This window comes from Penicillium canescens, assembly GCF_028828765.1.
Source record: "Penicillium canescens strain IBT 15451 chromosome Unknown utg000006l_segment0_segment0, whole genome shotgun sequence".
Taxonomy (NCBI): Eukaryota; Fungi; Ascomycota; class Eurotiomycetes; order Eurotiales; family Aspergillaceae; genus Penicillium; species Penicillium canescens.
This window is the reverse complement of record NW_026703968.1, coordinates 1987632-2006283: the sequence shown is the minus strand read 5'-3', so window position 1 is coordinate 2006283 and position 18652 is coordinate 1987632. Positions and strand designations below refer to the sequence as shown.

The 18652-nt window shown below is 49.6% G+C and overlaps 8 protein-coding genes across 8 annotated transcripts; 4 read left to right on the top strand and 4 right to left on the bottom strand.

Moving 5' to 3' along the window:
• Window positions 1-2600: 2600 nt before the first annotated feature.
• Window positions 2601-4536, top strand: N7446_009729 (uncharacterized protein; the record flags this gene model as incomplete). Its single annotated transcript, XM_058518474.1, has 6 exons — window positions 2601-2799; window positions 2866-3840; window positions 3889-3954; window positions 4001-4063; window positions 4113-4213; window positions 4270-4536. 6 exons carry the CDS (start codon window positions 2601-2603, stop codon window positions 4534-4536), a joined length of 1671 nt encoding a protein of 556 aa, XP_058369262.1.
• Window positions 4537-5174: 638 nt separating this feature from the next.
• On the bottom strand, window positions 5175-5792 carry N7446_009728 (uncharacterized protein; the record flags this gene model as incomplete). Its single annotated transcript, XM_058518473.1, is given in 3 exon segments — window positions 5175-5574; window positions 5589-5683; window positions 5720-5792. Coding segments are annotated over 3 exon segments (528 nt in total), but the record flags the coding sequence as incomplete, so codon positions are not given.
• A 734-nt stretch (window positions 5793-6526) lies between these two features.
• On the bottom strand, window positions 6527-8623 carry N7446_009727 (peroxisomal biogenesis factor 3). Its single transcript, XM_058518472.1, has 3 exons — window positions 8262-8623; window positions 7806-8146; window positions 6527-7741 (listed from the first exon to the last, which is right to left on the bottom strand). Exons 1-3 carry the CDS (start codon window positions 8417-8419, stop codon window positions 6591-6593), a joined length of 1650 nt encoding a protein of 549 aa, XP_058369260.1. The 5' UTR covers window positions 8420-8623; the 3' UTR covers window positions 6527-6590.
• Window positions 8624-9077: 454 nt separating this feature from the next.
• On the top strand, window positions 9078-9879 carry N7446_009726 (autophagy-related protein 101; the record flags this gene model as incomplete). Its single annotated transcript, XM_058518471.1, has 3 exons — window positions 9078-9165; window positions 9256-9609; window positions 9692-9879. 3 exons carry the CDS (start codon window positions 9078-9080, stop codon window positions 9877-9879), a joined length of 630 nt encoding a protein of 209 aa, XP_058369259.1.
• A 921-nt stretch (window positions 9880-10800) lies between these two features.
• Window positions 10801-11799, bottom strand: yop1 (putative membrane biogenesis protein (Yop1); the record flags this gene model as incomplete). The annotated part of the gene is made up of 6 exons (XM_058518470.1): window positions 10801-10924; window positions 10979-11036; window positions 11090-11153; window positions 11286-11294; window positions 11360-11566; window positions 11746-11799. The coding sequence occupies 6 exons, from the start codon at window positions 11797-11799 to the stop codon at window positions 10801-10803; spliced, it is 516 nt and encodes a 171-aa protein (XP_058369258.1).
• A 1124-nt stretch (window positions 11800-12923) lies between these two features.
• On the top strand, window positions 12924-14030 carry N7446_009724 (uncharacterized protein; the record flags this gene model as incomplete). The annotated part of the gene is made up of 8 exons (XM_058518469.1): window positions 12924-12934; window positions 13001-13032; window positions 13111-13137; window positions 13194-13273; window positions 13328-13350; window positions 13403-13431; window positions 13488-13497; window positions 13607-14030. The coding sequence occupies 8 exons, from the start codon at window positions 12924-12926 to the stop codon at window positions 14028-14030; spliced, it is 636 nt and encodes a 211-aa protein (XP_058369257.1).
• A 137-nt stretch (window positions 14031-14167) lies between these two features.
• On the bottom strand, window positions 14168-16779 carry N7446_009723 (putative 3-methylcrotonyl-CoA carboxylase, beta subunit (MccB)). Its single transcript, XM_058518468.1, has 2 exons — window positions 15016-16779; window positions 14168-14947 (listed from the first exon to the last, which is right to left on the bottom strand). The coding sequence occupies exons 1-2, from the start codon at window positions 16467-16469 to the stop codon at window positions 14653-14655; spliced, it is 1749 nt and encodes a 582-aa protein (XP_058369256.1). The 5' UTR covers window positions 16470-16779; the 3' UTR covers window positions 14168-14652.
• A 187-nt stretch (window positions 16780-16966) lies between these two features.
• N7446_009722 (isovaleryl-CoA dehydrogenase) lies at window positions 16967-18535 on the top strand (the record flags this gene model as incomplete). Its single annotated transcript, XM_058518467.1, has 6 exons — window positions 16967-17147; window positions 17197-17284; window positions 17339-17433; window positions 17494-17729; window positions 17789-18066; window positions 18121-18535. 6 exons carry the CDS (start codon window positions 16967-16969, stop codon window positions 18533-18535), a joined length of 1293 nt encoding a protein of 430 aa, XP_058369255.1.
• Window positions 18536-18652: the final 117 nt, after the last annotated feature.

The following is an 18652-nucleotide window of genomic DNA, read 5'->3' as shown; positions in this document are numbered from 1 at the left end:
TCTGATCCACAACGTCCAGGAATTGACCCCTTCCGAGGCTTTGAATCCAATCATCCACATCTTTAGCATCCGCGAAATTGACTGTTAATGGGACAAACTGATAGAACATGGCCGTGACGCGAGCGTCAAATGAGCGAGTAGCCACCTCTTCTTTATGGTGGAATGGACTTTTGTGTCCCTGTACGCAACCGAGACAGACCTTATTATGATGGATCGTCGATTCAACGGTAGGGTGGTCTGTCCCAGCATAGAGCTCAAAGATCATATCCAAGTAGTTCATACGCCAGTGGAACAGTCCGGGGATTGGCAATATCCAGCTGAAACGATCGAAAAGACGAGAAGCCTCCGCACGTTCTTTTTTGACGGCACGAAGGAGTGACACTGTTTTCTGATCTCCATAAACCAGTTGTAAAAGCCCATCAAGGTCTGTATCATCATCATCCCCCAGTTGCTCCAGAAAGACATTCTGAATGACCTTGTATGTCCCCTCTGTCGTGCCTTCGTTGTATAACATTGGCCCAAGGCTGTAGTGAATTGTCTTCTGCGCTTGCAGTCGTTTAACTGCTGGGAATTCAGGCCAGTCAATAAGATGGGCTCGCGGTTTCATCTGGCCTGGTTTGACGCACGCTTCCGCAGTAAATAGTTTCTCTACTGCCTCCCGATGAGTATAGCGAATGGCCTCTGCAATCCAATGGCGCTGACATTGATGGAAGATCTCATCATCCTGATTGCCTGGTGCCATGTAGATATCATGAGGACTCAGTGTAACCTCTGGATGGAACATAGATCGGAGAAGCCCTCCTGCAGGGATGGACTGACCGATACAAAGCTTGCCAGTGGTGGCGGAGATATGCTCTGATGGATCACGAATAGTTTGATGTCGAACAGTCTGGCTGTAGTCAAAGTTATCCCATGCCACAATGAGATTCCTGCGAGAAGCCTGGGCATTCTGTTTCAATTGTTTCTGTACACATCTTGGGGTAAGAAGTCAGCCAGAACATGTTATTCTCCGGTAAATGCGGTTATAGTACCTGTCCTAGTTCTGCAAGTTCCTTCCGTCTGTCCATGATAGTCTGGTATGCTGAGTTTATCCCCAGGCCAGCCAGAAAGCTAATCACACGTCGCTTGACACCCATTGCATGTAAATACAAGCCGATCAACATCGGGAAGTTGTTGCTTTTCCGTGGTGCAAAAGCGCAAGCCAGAATTGAACAGACCATCACAATGCTGCCCTGGTGGATCTTGGGTGTATCGCGATGGTTTCCTGGAGGTGTCATGATGCTAACGAGCAGTCCACAGAGCTCTGGAGCTTTCCTCTGCATCTGCGTAGCCAAGCTAGAGATGTCCATATCTTTAGGGTCCACATTGGACTGGAACTCGCCGAGTATATCTCCGTTAATCAGCCCTCGAATCTCGGTCTGTATCCGAGACACGAGATCGGATGCACCAGTGGCATATATGTCTTTTGAGACACTACCTAGCCGCTCAATAATTTCAGGTTGCCCATATATAGCGTCAGACAATTTCTGTGCTCGATACGATGTCGAATATCCATTTTTTTTGACTGGTTGTGCATGCACCATGTGGTAAAGAAGATCCTTGATTGTCCACCGGTGCTTATCATTAAGCTCAGCCAGTACCATATCGACACGTTCGCGTGGCTGCAATCCTGAGATATAACGAGATCGCTGAGTAGACGCAGGTGGTTCTTGTAATGGTGAACTGGAAGAAGGCCACTCGAGGGAGGATTGTCGAGCACGCTTTCGCGATCTAGAGATCATATTGGGCAAATCCGGTGATGCCATTCTTTCTAACAATGTCAGAAATACTCTCAGAGAGCTTGAGAAAACACACCTTGACCAAATGGTGGGGTTGCTGGCGAGAACCGGAAACTTGTATGTACGGAAGGGGTTCCCGGCTCAGACCACGGGCTGATGAAGCAACCCAATCGGGTTAGCGTGGCAGAATCGGCAGAATTCTGTCTCATCATTGGCTGTGGTCTGAGGGAACTGAGGTAAGGTTAACCAGCCCATAGGTTTGCTGACTAAGACTCGACCCTATCCAGGGGTCGGGTTTTGGGCAGGTTTCGCGAGGTCTACTCATAATAATAAAACAGACGTAGAAGTGAGCATTCTCAACTAATTTGAGCCTCGCAAGAACCAGCTTCTTTTAGTTAGATCTGATGCGGCTCAATACGAATTGTAAGATTATGATGAGCGATAACATATCGCTCGTTATTTTCAAAAGGGCAGGATCGCTGAACGAACAGCCCCAAAATGTGGAGCCGGAGGCCTGCCTGCATGAGGAACACGAACGTTGCCGCGTCTTGGCCTTATGCCCCTGCCAAGATTTGAGGCACTGAGCCCTATTATTGGCGACAAATGTATGGATTGGATCTCGCCAAGAATGGCTTGTCATACCAATGAATCGGGTGAAGTCCACTAAAGAAATATTCTCAGCCGTTTGAAGACGTCGATCACTCATGGGAAGGAATATGACTGTAAGCTTCAAAAGATAAGTAGAAACCCGGGGAGCCGCAACATGATTTCTCGAGGAAAATACAGATCACTAGCGGCTCTCACTTCATCTTCGCATTCACGATGGTGAATATCCGGCGATTCTGGCTGTCTTCCAGCTTGGTCCTGTCCCTTCTCGCTCAGCAAGGCTGGTCTATGGTTTTTGAAGATACAGACGCCCCTGATGCCGTCAAGTCCCTTTTCGAAAGAGAAGACCAATCGAACGAAGATGCTGCCTTTTCGGTTTTTGATCGACTGAGCAAAGACTCTTACTATTGGAGCGGTATTGTTTCCCCTGGATAGAGCATGTTCCTCGAGTCATGGCAAGATAACTAACATTGCATAATAGGTTCCCAGAATGGTCATAAGACGCTGGCGAACCTCACAGTCGACGTCGGCGACGACGAAGCAAACATCGTCTCCATGGAGAAGTTTCGACACCTGCTGAAATCCGTTAACTGTACCGACAATGGCATGGTCGTGGAGTTTGATGACACTCGTGCGTTCGGTTACACCCAGCGCGGATGGCAGTGGGTCAATGATGACGATGATCGTAAATTGATCCTTGTGACCGGTAAAAAGCACTGTGGCTGGAACACTCACAGGTTGCCGTTTGTCGTCTCATCAATTGTGTTCGACAAGCCATCACTGAAGGCGAAGCTGAGTGGCGTGGCATCGGAATGGAAACAACTTTTCCGTAACTACGAGGTCACGGTGGGCAATGTTCCGGAATCATCCACAAGCAGGCGAGACTGGGATTCGGATGCTTCCCTAAGCTTCAACCATAAAATACCCCTCAGCAAGTCGATACCTATTCCCGGCAAGGGTATCTCCGTGGACATTTCATGTGAGGGGTGTGAAACAAAAGGATCGTTCGATTTTGGTGTCCACATCAAGACAAGCTATGGCGTACCCGAGTCCGCCTCTTTAACACTCTCGCCCAATGGCGTCTCTGCAAGCTTCACGCCACGCCTAGGACTGAGTGGGAACATGACCGATGAGATCTCCGACGAGTACGAGCTCATAAAGATCCCTATCGACGGTATCTCAATTCCAGGAGGTGTTCTTGACCTTGGCCCTGAAATTGTCTTCAGTTTTGGATATCAAATTGGTCCTGTCCAAGGTTCCGCAGGCATTTCATCCGGAGTGACTCTCAGTCTAGAGGACTCTGCAGAACTCGAAATTGATTTTTTGTCTCCGGACGTGTCCGCTGGCGGGTGGACTCCGCAAGTTGAGACTCAGCCGATGAAGATCGATGCTAAGATCGAGGCTGGGGCTGAGATTTACACCAAAGCTGAGGTTCAATTTTCTGCGTCAGTTCTTGGTATGTATGACCGTGTCAGGATGTATTCAGTGTACTAACATCATCTAGACCAGGGCTATGAAGCCGGTGTCAATCTGAGACCCTATCTTGGAGCCAATATAGAAGTCTCTACCGGTAAGTCAATTTCTCCACATGTGTCCAATGTACTAATGTCAGCTAGACAAGGGCTTGGGAGTCGATGTCAATCTGGGAGCCGATCTCGGTGCTCATATCGCGGCTGGCGGTAAGTTAGTCTTCAATAATGAGTTTGAGCATTCCCTGACGAAGTTTAGGCTCTAAGGCTTGCCTCACCCCGAAGGCTGGAGTCAGCCTTAACGTGGATATTGCGCAGGCTGATACACCTGAAGACCCCATGGTGGAGAAGACAGTTGCGGTATGTCCATCAAACCTCTGAATAGATCCCTGAAACCACCACTGACTTCTGTACAGGAGGTCACAGCGCCAATGTCACCGTCTTGTTTCAATTTCGGTCCGACCGGTTCCATACGGTTAGGTGCCGGCAAAAATAAGCCAACTTCAACCAGCAAGGCTTCTATTTCCTCGATCAAATATACACCCACTCCTTCAACTACAAGAGTCACCTTGTCAGACCCCACCACCACCTCATCTTGGACATCGCAACCGTCGTCTGCTACCCCGACCCCGTCTCACCGCAGACACAGCCGCCGACAGCATCATGGCATGCGAGGACACTGAATACAAAGACTCTTCGTATAGTAACTACTGCCTCAAGCGCAGTACGTGATTGAAAATGCGGCAAGTTGTATTCAACAAGAAGCACATACGTACCGACTAAACTTCGGTTCTTTTTTCTTATATCTCCTCTTCGATGAACAGCTTACATTCACTTCGAACTCATTAATTACCTTTTTTTTCTTTTTTTCCCCCTTTTTTTCTTTCTTTCTTTCTTTCTCTCTGTCTCATTCAAACATATATACAAATTTACAATTATTAGCATTTCATTCACCGAAGTATATTCTGTGTTTCCTTCTTGCTCGTGAACTATGTTTGTTATTAGGGGGTTATGTGTATAATTAGAAGAGTCGGTTAACTACCTGTTCTGAGTATGTAAAATAAGTTTGTAAAACGGATCATTCAGCTATAGCGGAGGCTATCGCTAGCCGCGTTGCATAGCACAGTATATCTTTTATATTCCCACTTGGGGACACTCCAAAACATGATTGCAAAAACCTAACTTAAGCAAAGCTCACTACTTGCTCCAACCCGGACTCCTGTATCAAATATGCCAACTCACTTACATATTTTCTGGAATGTATTGTTCAGAGAAAGAATACACTCTTTAAGACTGAGCTATGATGTACAAATTTACCAAGATCTTGACTTTCCCGCAAGCTGAGGAGCTTCCCATCAAAGGCCATAATCCTCCTCGTTGATTTATCTGGTGCCCATCCGTCACCAGAACTCATATAGCGCTCCTCGTCTGCTTCAGGATCTGAAGCGCTTTCTTGCAAATGCTGACCCTCCATCAAATTTGCAATTATCTGAAACGAGTAAGACGCCCTATCATGAATTCTAAACGGCAAAATCTCTCCCTTATGATTCACAGCCAAGTGCAACACCCATCCTTCCTCACCGGCCTTGCGATCTGCGACAAGAAGCATCGGATTCTGTGGCGTATTCAGAGAAGCCAGCTCGGCCTCTGCCTCACTGTGAGAGTGATGTCGCCAGGGCGGATCTCGCTCATCATCAAATGAATCGGATAAGGCGTTAACGCTGTGATTAGATACGATGGCATAGAGCCTGTTGTTCCGTGGGCGATTCCATCGACGAAATCCGGGTTTTCGTAGTCATTAGGACTAGTGTCAGAACTGGGACCGAATTCCTATTGGTTGTCAAAGATGAGTTCTTCCTGCAGGACCTCATTTGATTGATTGTCGTCACCTTCTTGCATCACAGTGACAAACAGCCGCTTATATGCGGCGTCATCGGGCCTGCTCCTTCAATCCTGGTGTCTCCTATTCCTCGATGTTTCAGTATCCACAAAAATCAAATAAGAGAGAAATATGGATTACATTGCGGCCATATCTGCCAAGTCGAGTCCAAGATTCCTCAAGTTCGCGTTTCTGTTACTATCGGGACAGGACGGAATTGGGATCCCAGAGAGCCTACAGACAATGGGTCAGAAGTTTTCAACCCTTGTTGCTCGCCACTGCTATTCATACGACGACACAGTAATCGAATTGCAGAAATCCAAATGGCACTTCGTCAGGATCTGCCATTATGCAATAATATCAATACTGTTGGGTTTGTTGAATTTGGAAAGATGCATCAAGCCGAGGACTTGGCGCCTGGCTGTGTCGTAATTGCTATATAATTACTTCGTGTCAGTTTCCGAATAACGAGTTCCGGGAGCTCAGTATACAGTGCAAGATATAGATAGATGATGCTATTTAGTACCTATTGCCTCCCTTCCCTGACATGTATTTTAGTACTCAAAGTCGTGCTCAGTTCCACGCAAGTGACGGCCAGAGGAGCGCTTGAGTAGAAGAAGAGAGGGTTCGACGGCTAGGCATTATCCAATACATACGTGATCCGGGCTTCTTGCCAGTGCCAAAACAAGGACAAATACATTCGTATCTCTTCTACAAGGTTGTGAGCCGAAAAAAAGGAACCGAAATATAGAAAAGAGAAATAGCAAGGCTGACACCTGAAAGGGAAAAAAGGAAGGGTATTTATTGTAGAGATAATCACACATATCGAAGATCAATGTTCAAGATACCTTCAAGACCTCACTGCGTTGCCCGGGACTCTTCCGGGGATGGATTTCCATTATTTGCTTTGTTCCAAGCGTCATCAAAAGCAGAATCGGCCAAGGGCTCATTCAAGCTCGGCTCCTCAGGCTCGTCCTTAGGTAACTCCTTAAGTTCATCATCCACAGCCTCAGGCTCGGTCTCATGACCAACAAGCACCTGCGAAAAGGAAGCTGACAAAGGTTCGGAATCAACCAGATCCGTGTCCCTGGCAGGCGCCGCCGTCTTTTCCTTAGCACCGAGGAGCTCGAGATCAAAGTTCGAGCTGTAGACCACGGCAGAGAAGGCTTCGAGCTCACGCACATTCTGGTCCATAGCGACCAGATACTCGTTCGGTGCATGAGAGCCGTTGCCAATCACGTGTGCTTGGCGGGCCATGACTGCCAGGAGGTTGGCAAGCTTTGTCTTCCGTTCGGCGTTGGCAGCCAAGGGCACAACTGTGGCGATGGAGTCGAACGACTGGGGAGCAGTCTCAGTGGCAGCGGTAGGCGCCTTGAAGGCATCGTTGGCACATCTTTGATCAATCAAAGTAGAGAACCCTTCGTTGTTGAGAAGGGTCAGGACGTAAGAGAAGGAAGGCGAGTCAATCAAGTCGGCGGTCTCATCCAGCAAGTGCCGCAGCTTCGATGCTGTCTGGGATGAGGATGGATCTGCCACGCCTTCAACACCTGACTCGCGCAGCACATGCTCCTCTTCTTCTGCTGGAGGTAGCAGACAGGACAACCACTTCTGGGACCTCCGCTCATCCTCTGTGCTACCCTCTACCTTCTTTCTGATCTGCAAGGTCAGCTCGGAGAGCTTGGCCAGGCTGATGTCTTCGCGCGGGTTTAGTGGTCCGAATACCTCTTCCACGGCAGTTTGGACGGTTCCCATTAAGTCTTTCCATCCGCGGTGAAGCAACCACCAACTGAAGGCGAGGTAACGACGATTAGTCTCAAAGTCGTCGCCCAATGTTTGCGTGAGTTCATCATCGTGGTCTTCCAGGCTGATGGTTGAGGCGTTGACAGGCGGTGTAGCAAGAGAGATAACACTGGAGAGGTAGTTCCGGCGGCCGAGGAGGTTGAGTTGGATGCGGGTGAAGATGGTGAGCAAGGAGAGCGTATAGATCAAAGTAAAAGACCGAGTAATAGCTACAAACAGTTAGCCTTTGATGTACCCAGGCACATGGCCAAGACCTCACGAATCAAAACTCACAGCTAATTTTAACCTCATTCCACAGCTGAGTCTTGTTCCGTTTAGGTCGGGGTTGTCCCTCCGAGTCTACAGGAGACTCCCCAACCTGGCTGGTATGCACAAAACTCTCACTCTGGAAGCTCCGATCATCATCCGGTAGACTAGGCGACACCGAGCTCAAATCCGAGCCCGTCGCCTCCCCAGCATTCAACCGAGCCAATCTCTCTGCCCGCTTCTTCTGCAACTCCTTGGTTAATTCTTCAACTGGGAGAGCCTCGACAATGTTCTCGGTAGCAGTTGGCAATAAGGCCAAAACAGTGTAGGTACAATCGGTCTGGTTTTGCTCGAATCGTCGGCGCAGGCTATGACATCGTTAGTGATTCCAATCCTGGTGGATCTGATCGGTGTAAACCAGTCCCAAGCTCGCGTGCTTGCTAGCGAGGTGACAGGCCATCACCGAGAACAAGGGGCACTGACTTTTCGCGAGCAATCCGGTCGCTGCTCATACGTTCCCGAGCTTCGGATATCTTGGACAGAACATACTGTCCGGCCAAGTAGCCAGCTCCAATCACCCCAGCCCCGATCGCGAGACCCTTGCGATTGCGCTGGAACCAGCGCTTCGTCGCCCCGATCATTTTGGTCGTGTGTGTTTCTTCTCTCGGGGATATCAAAGGCGATGGAAAGATTCAAATCATGGTGTAGGTAAGGGCGATGGATTCTGGGGTCGGGAGATGGAGACAGGCTTTGGGCGGTGATCACCCTCGGCCTCGGCTAGACAGGTCAACGTGAACGGGAGAACGTACACGCCCCACAAGCAGGAACGAAAAGTAGTATTGAAGATGAAACTTGAAACAGAGTCGATTTCATTCATTTTCATCTGAAACTGCCCAGTTTGATCCAGCCACAGTCACGTTCTAGAGCTCCCCCGGATTCGGCGCGGCCATCCCGCAACAACCCGCTGATCCCTGCTTGGACCCTGCTTCTTTACTTGTTCCTTTACTTATTTCTGTACTTGATTTCTGCTACTTGCTACTTCATTCTTGCTGCTTCTATCATCCATGAAACATTTGCCTCCCATTTACCTTTCGTCTTCACCTGCAAGTTCGCCGATGATAAGATAAGCGGGTCCCGAACGCCGATACAGGCCGCCCCCATACATCACTCCACCTTCGAGCTTACTCTCCCTTCCATGATCCCACATACTCAACTTGAATCACACACTTCTCCTACTGTGAGGATATCACCTCCTACCGTCCGCGACTGCACCCAACCGACCTGGTTGCGAGCTGCGTCATGGCGGGGATGGAGCCCCGCAAAACCCCTCCGGAGTACTTCCTGGAGATCTTCGCCGACACCACTCATGTGCGAGACGTCCTAAAGGGTAAGCCGCAGAGCAATTACGATACAGCAAGGCATGACATTGTCTTCCACACAGAGCTAAAAAGCTAAACAACCCATCTCTCCCTGCCAGGTGTCCTCAACCTCATCTTCTTCCATCGCTACTTCCCCTCCATCCGGCCGGTCACCTTTGACGTACTTGACTTTACCCTCCCCGCAATCAACGACGCTGATCTCGAGACGTTGATTGAGTCGCGCGTGTCCGCGCTCGTCCGCCAACACCTCTCCTCCGCTGCCGGTGGCCAAGATGGCCTGACGGCAGGTGGGGGCGGGGGCGTGCGAGGCCGGATCGCGGTTGAGTTCTATGAGAAGAAACGGCGTCGCCCGGGTCACTGGTTTGGTGGGTTAACTGGAAAGGGTGAGGAAGAGGTTTGCTGGGAGATCTGGACGCTGGATGTTACTATTGCGACGCCGCGCACGGAATCTGGTATGTATAGTATACAATATACTGGTTTCTCTATGTCCGGCATGGTCTTGCTTGCTAACCTGGTTTTTTTTTTTTTTTTTAGAACGAGCTAAAGTCCGCAAGGCGATGGGCAATATGCTACAGAAAGCAGCGTTGAAGATCCTCGCTGTTGTTAACCGTGATAAAGATCATATCCCGCCCATCACTACCAGCGACTCAAATCCGTTTCCCTACCGGATCGTTGTCAACCCTCGCGCTGACGGTTGGGGCAACCGTATGGGGCTTTATTGAGTTGTGGGGTTGAATTCTAGTTCTGGATGATTAAATGTGTCAATCGTCCAGGTCTGCCTTTCCTTGCAACCAACTACTGTTACAACAAACGGGGGGATTTTGCTCATTTTTTGACTGGGGCAACGGATGCCGATACGACTTACGAAATCTATCAAATATTGCAAAAATATTGCCATACAGAGTCTTCGAGTCCTGCTATGCTTGGCTTGTAAAATCTCGGGCAATGGTCATATGTGGAGTTTTGTCGGCGTTTACTATTTCAAGATATTGGGCTGGTGGCTCTGCAATACGTGCATTGATTAAGTATATGCTTAGCTTTAAATTAAAACATCATATTTGAATATCCTTACCACTTGAGCTGGTGATCTTAGTCGCCTTCCACTTGGCGTATCATACGGTTGTTCCTAGCACCTTAGCTCCCATCAAGCATACCTCTTCATGAAGCGGTTTTTCTGCAAGTATTCGTCGGGTCTGTGGAAACTACATGAGGACCGAAAGCAATCCCCAGTTGTCCAAACCAGATACCCAAGCCGAGTATATCTTCTTGAAAACTCTACGGGAAAGACAACATGGCCTCAAGCTTGAAAGTACACTGGAGAGTGAAACATCTGAAAGTAACCGGGTCCTGCATTGGTAAATGTACGGACTAAGCAACTCAACAACACAATGGTAAAAATTCCAACATAACATCATATTCATCGAATATCCAACCCCGGACCCGTCACAACATCCCCGGGCCCTCTCTATTTCATCACCGCCAGCACCTACGTATTCATGACGGCAGAACATAAGCCAGCAACTTGACTTCGCGCAGTGCCATAAAACACCGAGAATCGGATCCGCGATTACCAACTAACAAAGATTCCGCGGAGGTTTTATTGTCGATGCGATTCTCTACTCAAGAGTTCAGACAAAAGCCCTTTAGGTGGAGTGGGGCTTGCTGGCGGCCTCGGCCTGAGCGCGGAGGTTGGAGGAGGTGCCGGAGCTGGAGAAGAAGCGGCCGACAACGGGCTGGAGGAAGGACTGGAAGACGACTTGGGCACCGCTGCGGAATTGGTCAGTTATCTGCATTCATTGGGTTCGCGGGAGTGTAACATACTTGGTCTGGGGGAGGGCCATCCAAAGGATCAGGACAAACTTGAAGATATAGTAGAAGGCTGTTCGATGGTTAGCACATTTGCATTGATATTGACGTCGCGTGGATACTTACGGAACCAGTAAGCGGCGCTGATTGCACTCTCAATAACGGTCAGGAAGGCGAACACAACCCAGTACTATCGATTCGTATGTTAGTTTGGTCTGCAAACGGGAAGACGTCACGTGGTGCATGATAAGCCTGGACCGGCGGTGATCTCATCCGCCCGCAATATCGCGATGGCAGGGTGATAGGGTGATTAGGAACTTACGGTAAGCCACTGTGAGAATTGAGGGTTAGCAAATTGCATAGAGGAATAGAATACACTAGAGCGAAATTTCTTACCTGGGTGTCATCCTGGGTGTTGGAGGTGAAGAGGGCCTGGAGGGAGTAGTAGCCGGGGATGATGAAACCAGCAAAGTTGACGAGGAACTCGCCAGCAATGTTGAAGAAGACGAGGAAGAAGTAAACTCCGACCAGGCCGAGGATGGCGTAGACCTTGGGGACATTGGTCTGACGCTCAAGGTTGTTGAGGACAGGGTACTTGGAGAGCTGCGGAAGGACAGGATGTCAGCTTTGGGACTGAACACAGGCACCCAGATGTAGGGAGACCAGAGAACATGCGATCGCGATTCAGTTCAGTCGATCGATATCGCTGCTAGATTTGCGATCTGTGGCACTTGAAGGCGAGGAATTGACAGGCGCCAACGAAACACACAACGGGAACGTACCTCCTTGTCGAGCTGGGCGATGGTGTGCTGAGCACGGTCCTGGAAAGAAGCCATTTTGGTTGATATGTATGACTGGTAGATTACAGGTCAAAGAGTTTGGATGGCAGTGGAACTAGGGATGGTGAGAATGCGAGCTGGCAAGCTGAGACGGAGCCAGGCTGCTTGTGCGCATCACGTGATCACATGACGTACTCGGCTCCATGTGAAGCACTTGACAAGTCCTTTGTTATTGGAAGATACACTCCCGTCTTTACTGGAGATAAGTACTCTATCGTGAAGTGGTGACATGTCTATCGTGATACATCGTTGTTATATGAACCTATACGTCGTTACAGTACTTTCGGCTATTAACTTGAAACATGAAACCACCTGAAACGAAAGCAAACAAGCCTAAAATGTAGATTCCCCAAAGCAAGTCCAATTCATACATGACGTGTGCGGAGAGTATCTAGGTAGACCGGTTTAATGGATACTGTAAGCACAATTTTGGATATTTTGCTTTTTCTATCATGAAACCGGGGAGTGTATCTTTGTGGGCCTTGACCCCTGCAGCGCTTGGTCCGTTCTCAAGTCTTGATGCATCCCATACTCCGCCTATACCGAGGCCCCCATTACTCACTATCTTACGCCAATTATCTAGTAGATATGTCGCTTAAGACAGGACAAATAGCCGCTAATGACTTGGACATATCTATAAGCATCAGAAGATACTGAAACCTCCAAAACTCGGGGCGTATACATACACGTGACAATCACGTGACCAGATGTATTTGGAATGAGTAGAGGCCTGCATATTTGTCAATTGAAATAAACTCGAAAGAAAGGGACCTTGCACACCGCCAGTGACGATCACGGAGATGATCTGATTGGGGAAGTGTTCAACCTAACTTCTATCTTCTCCTCCACAAAAACCCTGTGCAGAACCGACTAGCCTAATCTGTGCCTCTTCCTTTTCCTTCTGAGCCTCAACCCCCATTCCCCTCGATACCTCATCGGGTTATCCGGACATAAACAGCTCATATAACTGATCCGTGTACCACCATTCATCTTCTCCCTCCAAGCTACAACGTGAATCATCAGACCACTTCAGAACCTCGGGAGTTTGGTCGTGGTACCACGTGGGACGATCAACGCGGCCATTGTCCTCTACTTTCCGACAACTACATAATTGATTCCCAATGCGGCCTCAGTGAGTTCCTAAGCCTAGTCTTGCTGCCCAATGATGGATGCTAATCGCCTGTTTCCTCCGGTTTAGACGCGAGTACCATATTGTTGTTCTGGGAGCTGGTAGGCATCGGCCATTGATTCCGAGCTATTTCCATGGGGTATAGGCTGACCGCAGGCATTCATATGCGCCATAAACAGGAGGAGTAGGAAAGAGTTGTTTAACAGGTCCGTCTGCTGTCTTTTTGCCCCGGCCCTGAGCTCCCAAGCTGACCAACTCCTAGCGCAATTCGTCCAAAATGTTTGGATCGAGAGCTACGACCCGACGATCGAGGATTCATACAGGAAACAGATCGAGGTAGATGTAAGTGGATTCTAGTCAGTGGGGAGCGGGTTTGGTTGCTTACACTGGTGGCAGGGTCGGCAATGTATACTGGAAATGTGAGTGTAATGGAGCTTATGGTATCGTTTGATGTTGGCTGAACCTTTCCAGTCTTGATACTGCAGGAACAGAACAATTCAGTGAGTCACCCAGTCCCCTTGTACTCTGCAACGAGCTTGAAGCTAACAACACCCAGCGGCAATGAGGTAAATCTAGGCTCCAACCCTCCAACCCTCCAACCCACCACCATACATCCTCCTCCACCACGCCTACAACGTCCCCGAAAGAATCAACACTGACACCACACCCATCCAGAGAACTCTACATGAAGCAAGGCCAAGGCTTCCTCCTCGTCTTCTCAATCACAAGCATGTCCTCCCTAAACGAACTCTCCGAACTCCGCGAACAAATCATCCGAATCAAAGACGACGAGAAAGTCCCAATCGTAATTGTGGGCAACAAATCCGACCTGGAAGAAGACCGCGCCGTACCCCGTGCTCGTGCCTTCGGTCTTTCTCAGAACTGGGGAAATGCCCCATACTACGAGACATCGGCCCGCCGCCGTGCAAACGTCAACGAGGTCTTCATCGACCTGTGTCGTCAGATTATTCGCAAGGACTCCGAGGGCTCAAGGAGTAGCACTGATCCGAACCGCAAGCGTGAGGGTCCCAGTCGCCATGATCGGAAGAAGGATACTAGACGGCCCCGGAATCGTCGTGGGCCGTGTGTTATCCTTTGATTTGGGACCTTTATCTTCATTTGGAGGGGTCCTTTGACTCTCGCGTCTTCTCCTGATTCACAATTGAGAGCCTCCTCTTACTTCCTTTCATGCGCTACGACACCCCTTCTTCTTCTTCTACTTCTTCTTCTTCTCCTTCTTCTTCTTCTTCTTCTTCTTCTCCTCATATGCCCCCGACGCTGCTATGCATATTGACATGTCATATATGACTGATGTTTCTTTCTTTACTACATTGCTGATATGTCTCTATCTCTTCTTTTCTCCTCCTTCATAGAGCATGCCTCACCGCGTCTGACCGTGTATCTTTTCTTTTCTTTGGACTGCACACTTTGTGTCGTTTCTTATATTTGACATATCGAGGTTTGGTTGATCTGGACTCTAAAATTTTCTCGACGGAATGGATAAAAGTGTTTGATTCTTTTTGGTATATCTTTTCCTGGTATCTTTATGGTTTCCGGTGGACACAGTGTTCATACTTTCAATCTACGCTTCTGAGATTCCCGCGATATAGAAGTCAATTCGCATTGACTAAAACGTCTGCATCATGCACTTCATTGCCATATCTACATTTGAACAGATCATTTGCGACATCATGCATTTCAATCTACTATATTTAAGCGGTCTACATACGGAACACACCGAATCTGGTCTGTACATCCGGCTCAGCCTTCCCACCAACAGCAGCATCAAGTCCCAAACCAAGCATCTTCCGCGTCTGAGCAGGAGGAATGACACCATCATCCCACAACCGAGCCGAGGAGAAAGTGGCCTCGGATTCGCGGTCAATGCGTTCCTTCAATGCCGGATCAGCTGTACGACCCACAGCCTCCATAACCGACGAAAGCTGCTCGGAGCCCATAACGCCAATCTTAGCGTTGGGCCACATGAAGAGAAGACGGGGCGAATAAGCACGGCCACTATATCATCACAGTTAGAATCCGACACACATTCACCAGACAAGGTATGTGGATGTGAGAAGACTTACCACATTCCGTAATTTCCAGCACCCGCACTGGATCCAAATACAACAGTGAACTTGGGCACATCGGCACATGCAACAGCAGTCACAAGTTTCGCACCGTTCTTTGCAATACCACCCTTCTCGGCATCAGCGCCAACCATGAAGCCAGAGATATTCTGCAAGAAGACAAGAGGGATTCGCCGCTGCGCACAAAGCTCAATGAAGTGCGCGCCCTTAAGCGAAGACTCCGAGAACAGAATACCATTGTTAGCAACAATACCCACGCGGTGACCATGGATACGCGCAAAGCCAGTGACAAGCGTAGATCCATAATCACGCTTGAATTCAGCGAATTCACTCCCATCAACAATCCGCGCAATAAGCTCATGCACGGGAATCTGCCGACGCAGATTTGTACCGACGATACCATTCAGCTCGTTAGGGTCGTACAGCGGCTCCTTGACAACAAGCGAATCACCCTTCCCATTCTCCAACTGCAAAGCAGATGCAGAATTGGCAGTAGGGTAATTGAGATTAGCGACAGAGCGACGCGCAAGGACAATAGCATGGGCATCATCAACAGCCAGGTAATCCGTCACACCAGAGATAGTCGAATGCAACAGTCCACCACCGAGGTCTTCAGCAGAAACCTCCTCGCCCGTCGCAGCTTTAACAAGAGGCGGACCCGCAAGGAAAATCGTTCCCTGATTCTCGACGATGATAGTCTCATCACTCATAGCCGGTACATAAGCACCCCCCGCCGTACAGGGACCCATAACAACCGACAACTGCGGGATCCCCAAGGAGCTCATACGTGCCTGGTTAAAGAAGATCCGGCCGAAGTGATCCCGGTCCGGGAAAACATCCGCCTGATGTGGCAGGTTCGCACCACCCGAGTCGACAAGGTAGATACATGGCAGACGGTTCTCCTGTGCGATTGCCTGTGCGCGGAGATGCTTCTTTACTGTGATCGGGTAGTAGGTGCCGCCCTTGACTGTGCTGTCGTTTGCTACGATCATGCAGTTCACGCCTGAGACGCTGCCAATTCCGGTAATTATGCCGCCTGCTGGCACGTCTTCGTTTTCGTAGACTCCGTGGCCGGCTAGGGCGGATAGTTCCATGAATGAGGTGCCGGGGTCGACTAGGGCTGAGATTCGGTCTCGGGGGAGCATCTTGCCCCTGGAGATGTGCTTTTCTCGGGCTTTTTCGGTTCCGCCAAGGGCAATTTTGCTGTGTAGGGTGCTCATCTTGTCCAGGAGTTCTTGCATTTGTTGGCTGTTTTCGAGGTAGTCTGGTGAGGAGGTGTCCACTGCTGTGGGGAGGATGGAGAGGGCTGAGGCATGGTGTGGGTGGGTGTAGCTTGCTACTGTTCTGTATGCTGGTCGAGTGATATTTGGCAGGGTGAAGGCCTTTTGTTGATATGTTCGTCCGAGCCGTGAGCTCAAGCTCCGGAGGACGAGCGGGGATGGGGTACGCATTGTGGGGAGAGTGGAGAAGGTGAAGCTGAGAGAGGATGAGATCTCAGCTGGGGAAGTCAAAGGATAAGTATGTGACCATATTCTGGTGAGTATCTGGCGGCGGTATGGGTATATAGGTATGTGACTGAAGCCGGGGAACTTATGAAGGGTCAAGCGGGAGTTTCCCCAGATGCGGAGGTGCGACGATTGCCGCGTCTACCCGAGGTCATCGTCACTACCCGCAGTTGATGAGAGACGATATTCAATATGAATGTATAGGGAATGGTGGTGGTGCAATTAGCATGTTAGATGGAAGCAGAATACTCAATTCTCTGTATGATAGCGCTTGAAATAATTAAGAGCCCAATAAAGAAAAAGTTCATAGCAAAGACAATAAACACCCTTGAATCCGACCTGATTATGCGCCGAGGACTGCCGCTCCCTCGAGACATATTTAAGAGGCCCACATCCTCTCCTCCGACAATACCCCAGATCCTGCAACATATTCGCGTTCAACCATGGCCTCACTCGCTCTCCCATCTCTCCTACGCACATCCACACGCGCCCTGCGGCGGAATCCCATCCCCGCATTCTCCCCATGTTTATCCCGGAAGATCTCCACGAAGCACCCCGTGGGCTTTGCACCACCGACAGAAGATGAATTACTAGAGCTAAGAGAGCGGGTGCAAGATTTCACAAGTATGTCGCCTTTTTTTGTTTCCAGTTCGCTTTTTTAACTTGGCTGCAGGGCGCGAGATCCCTGCCGAGGTTGCTGCACGGACAGATGAGTTGAATGAGTTTCCTGCGGAGATGTGGCAGAAGATGGGTGATGCCGGGTATGATACTCTTGAGATATCTGTTGTGAATTCATATGCTAATGAATGCAAAAGGTTCCTCGGTGTTACTGCAAACGAGGAGTATGGTGGTTTGGGCATGGGCTACCAGGCTCACTGCGTGGTTATGGAGGAGATTAGTCGAGCATCTGGTAAGGCTTACTCTATATGCAATATTCATGGTGATCGATCTAACGCAATTTCGGTTAAAGGAAGCATTGGTCTGTCATATGCAGCCCACTCTCAGCTCTGCGTGAACCAAATCTCCCTCAATGGCTCGACGGAACAAAAAGAGCGCATTCTCCCTGGTCTCCTATCCGGCGAGAAGGTCGGTGCTTTGGCAATGTCGGAGCACTCGGCAGGGTCCGATGTTGTCAGCATGAAGACTACGGCGAAGGAAGTTGATGGAGGCTGGGTCTTGAATGGAACCAAGATGTGGATTACCAATGTAAGCTGGCTGATATAGATGGGCTGACAGCTCCCGTGGCTAATCCATTCCTCTGCTAGGGCCCTGATGCCGACTATATTGTCGTCTACGCCAAGACAGAGCCCGAGCTGGGCTCCAAGGGTATCACAGCCTTCATAGTCGAGAAATCCTTCAAGGGCTTCTCATGCGCACGCAAACTAGACAAGCTAGGCATGCGCGGCTCCAACACCGGAGAGCTAATATTCGAAGATGTCTTCGTTCCTCGGGAGAACCTTCTAGGAGAAATCAACCGCGGTGTCAAGGTACTTATGGAAGGCCTGGACCTCGAGCGACTCGTCCTGAGTGCAGGACCCCTAGGGTGCGCATCCCAAACTCCGCCACCCATCCCCTAGTCCAAACTAACAATTTCCAGAATCATGCAAGCCGCACTCGACCTCGTCCTTCCATACACTCACGTCCGCAAGCAGTTTGGCACCCCAATCGCCCACAACCAACTGATCCAGGGTAAGCTAGCAGACATGTATACCAAGCTAGCCGCCTCGCGGGCATACACCTACGCCACAGCACGCGAAGTCGACAATGCAGCCGTGGCACCTGGTGAGATGACCATCCGCACGCAAGACTGCGCCGGCGCAATCCTGTACGCCGCCGAGCGCGCCACTGAATGCACGCTCGATGCCATCCAGCTGATGGGCGGGAGCGGGTATATCAATGAAATCCCAGCTGGACGCCTTCTTCGTGATGCGAAGCTGTATGAGATTGGCGCTGGCACGAGCGAGATCCGCAGGATGGTCATTGGCCGTGCATTTAACAAGGAGTATGCTTAATTTGGTTAGGACGTAAAAAAGAAGGCTTCACAGCTTAATTGATTTTGGGATATTACTACATCTCCCATAGGACGTAGATGCTTGTATAGATAGATGCATATTGATACATTCCGCTTT

Excerpts from the sequence above, each read along its gene's own strand:
- N7446_009727 (XM_058518472.1), bottom strand. The coding sequence starts at position 8,419 with ATGATCGGGGCGACGAAGCGCTGGTTCCAGCGCAATCGCAAGGGTCTC. Across the intron at positions 8,147-8,261 it reads GACCGGATTGCTCGCGAAAA|CCTGCGCCGACGATTCGAGC; the intron begins GTCAGTGCCCCT and ends ACGATGTCATAG. Across the intron at positions 7,742-7,805 it reads GAATGAGGTTAAAATTAGCT|CTATTACTCGGTCTTTTACT; the intron begins GTGAGTTTTGAT and ends AACTGTTTGTAG.
- N7446_009723 (XM_058518468.1), bottom strand. The coding sequence starts at position 16,469 with ATGCGTACCCCATCCCCGCTCGTCCTCCGGAGCTTGAGCTCACGGCTC. Across the intron at positions 14,948-15,015 it reads GCTGGAAATTACGGAATGTG|TGGCCGTGCTTATTCGCCCC; the intron begins GTAAGTCTTCTC and ends GTGATGATATAG.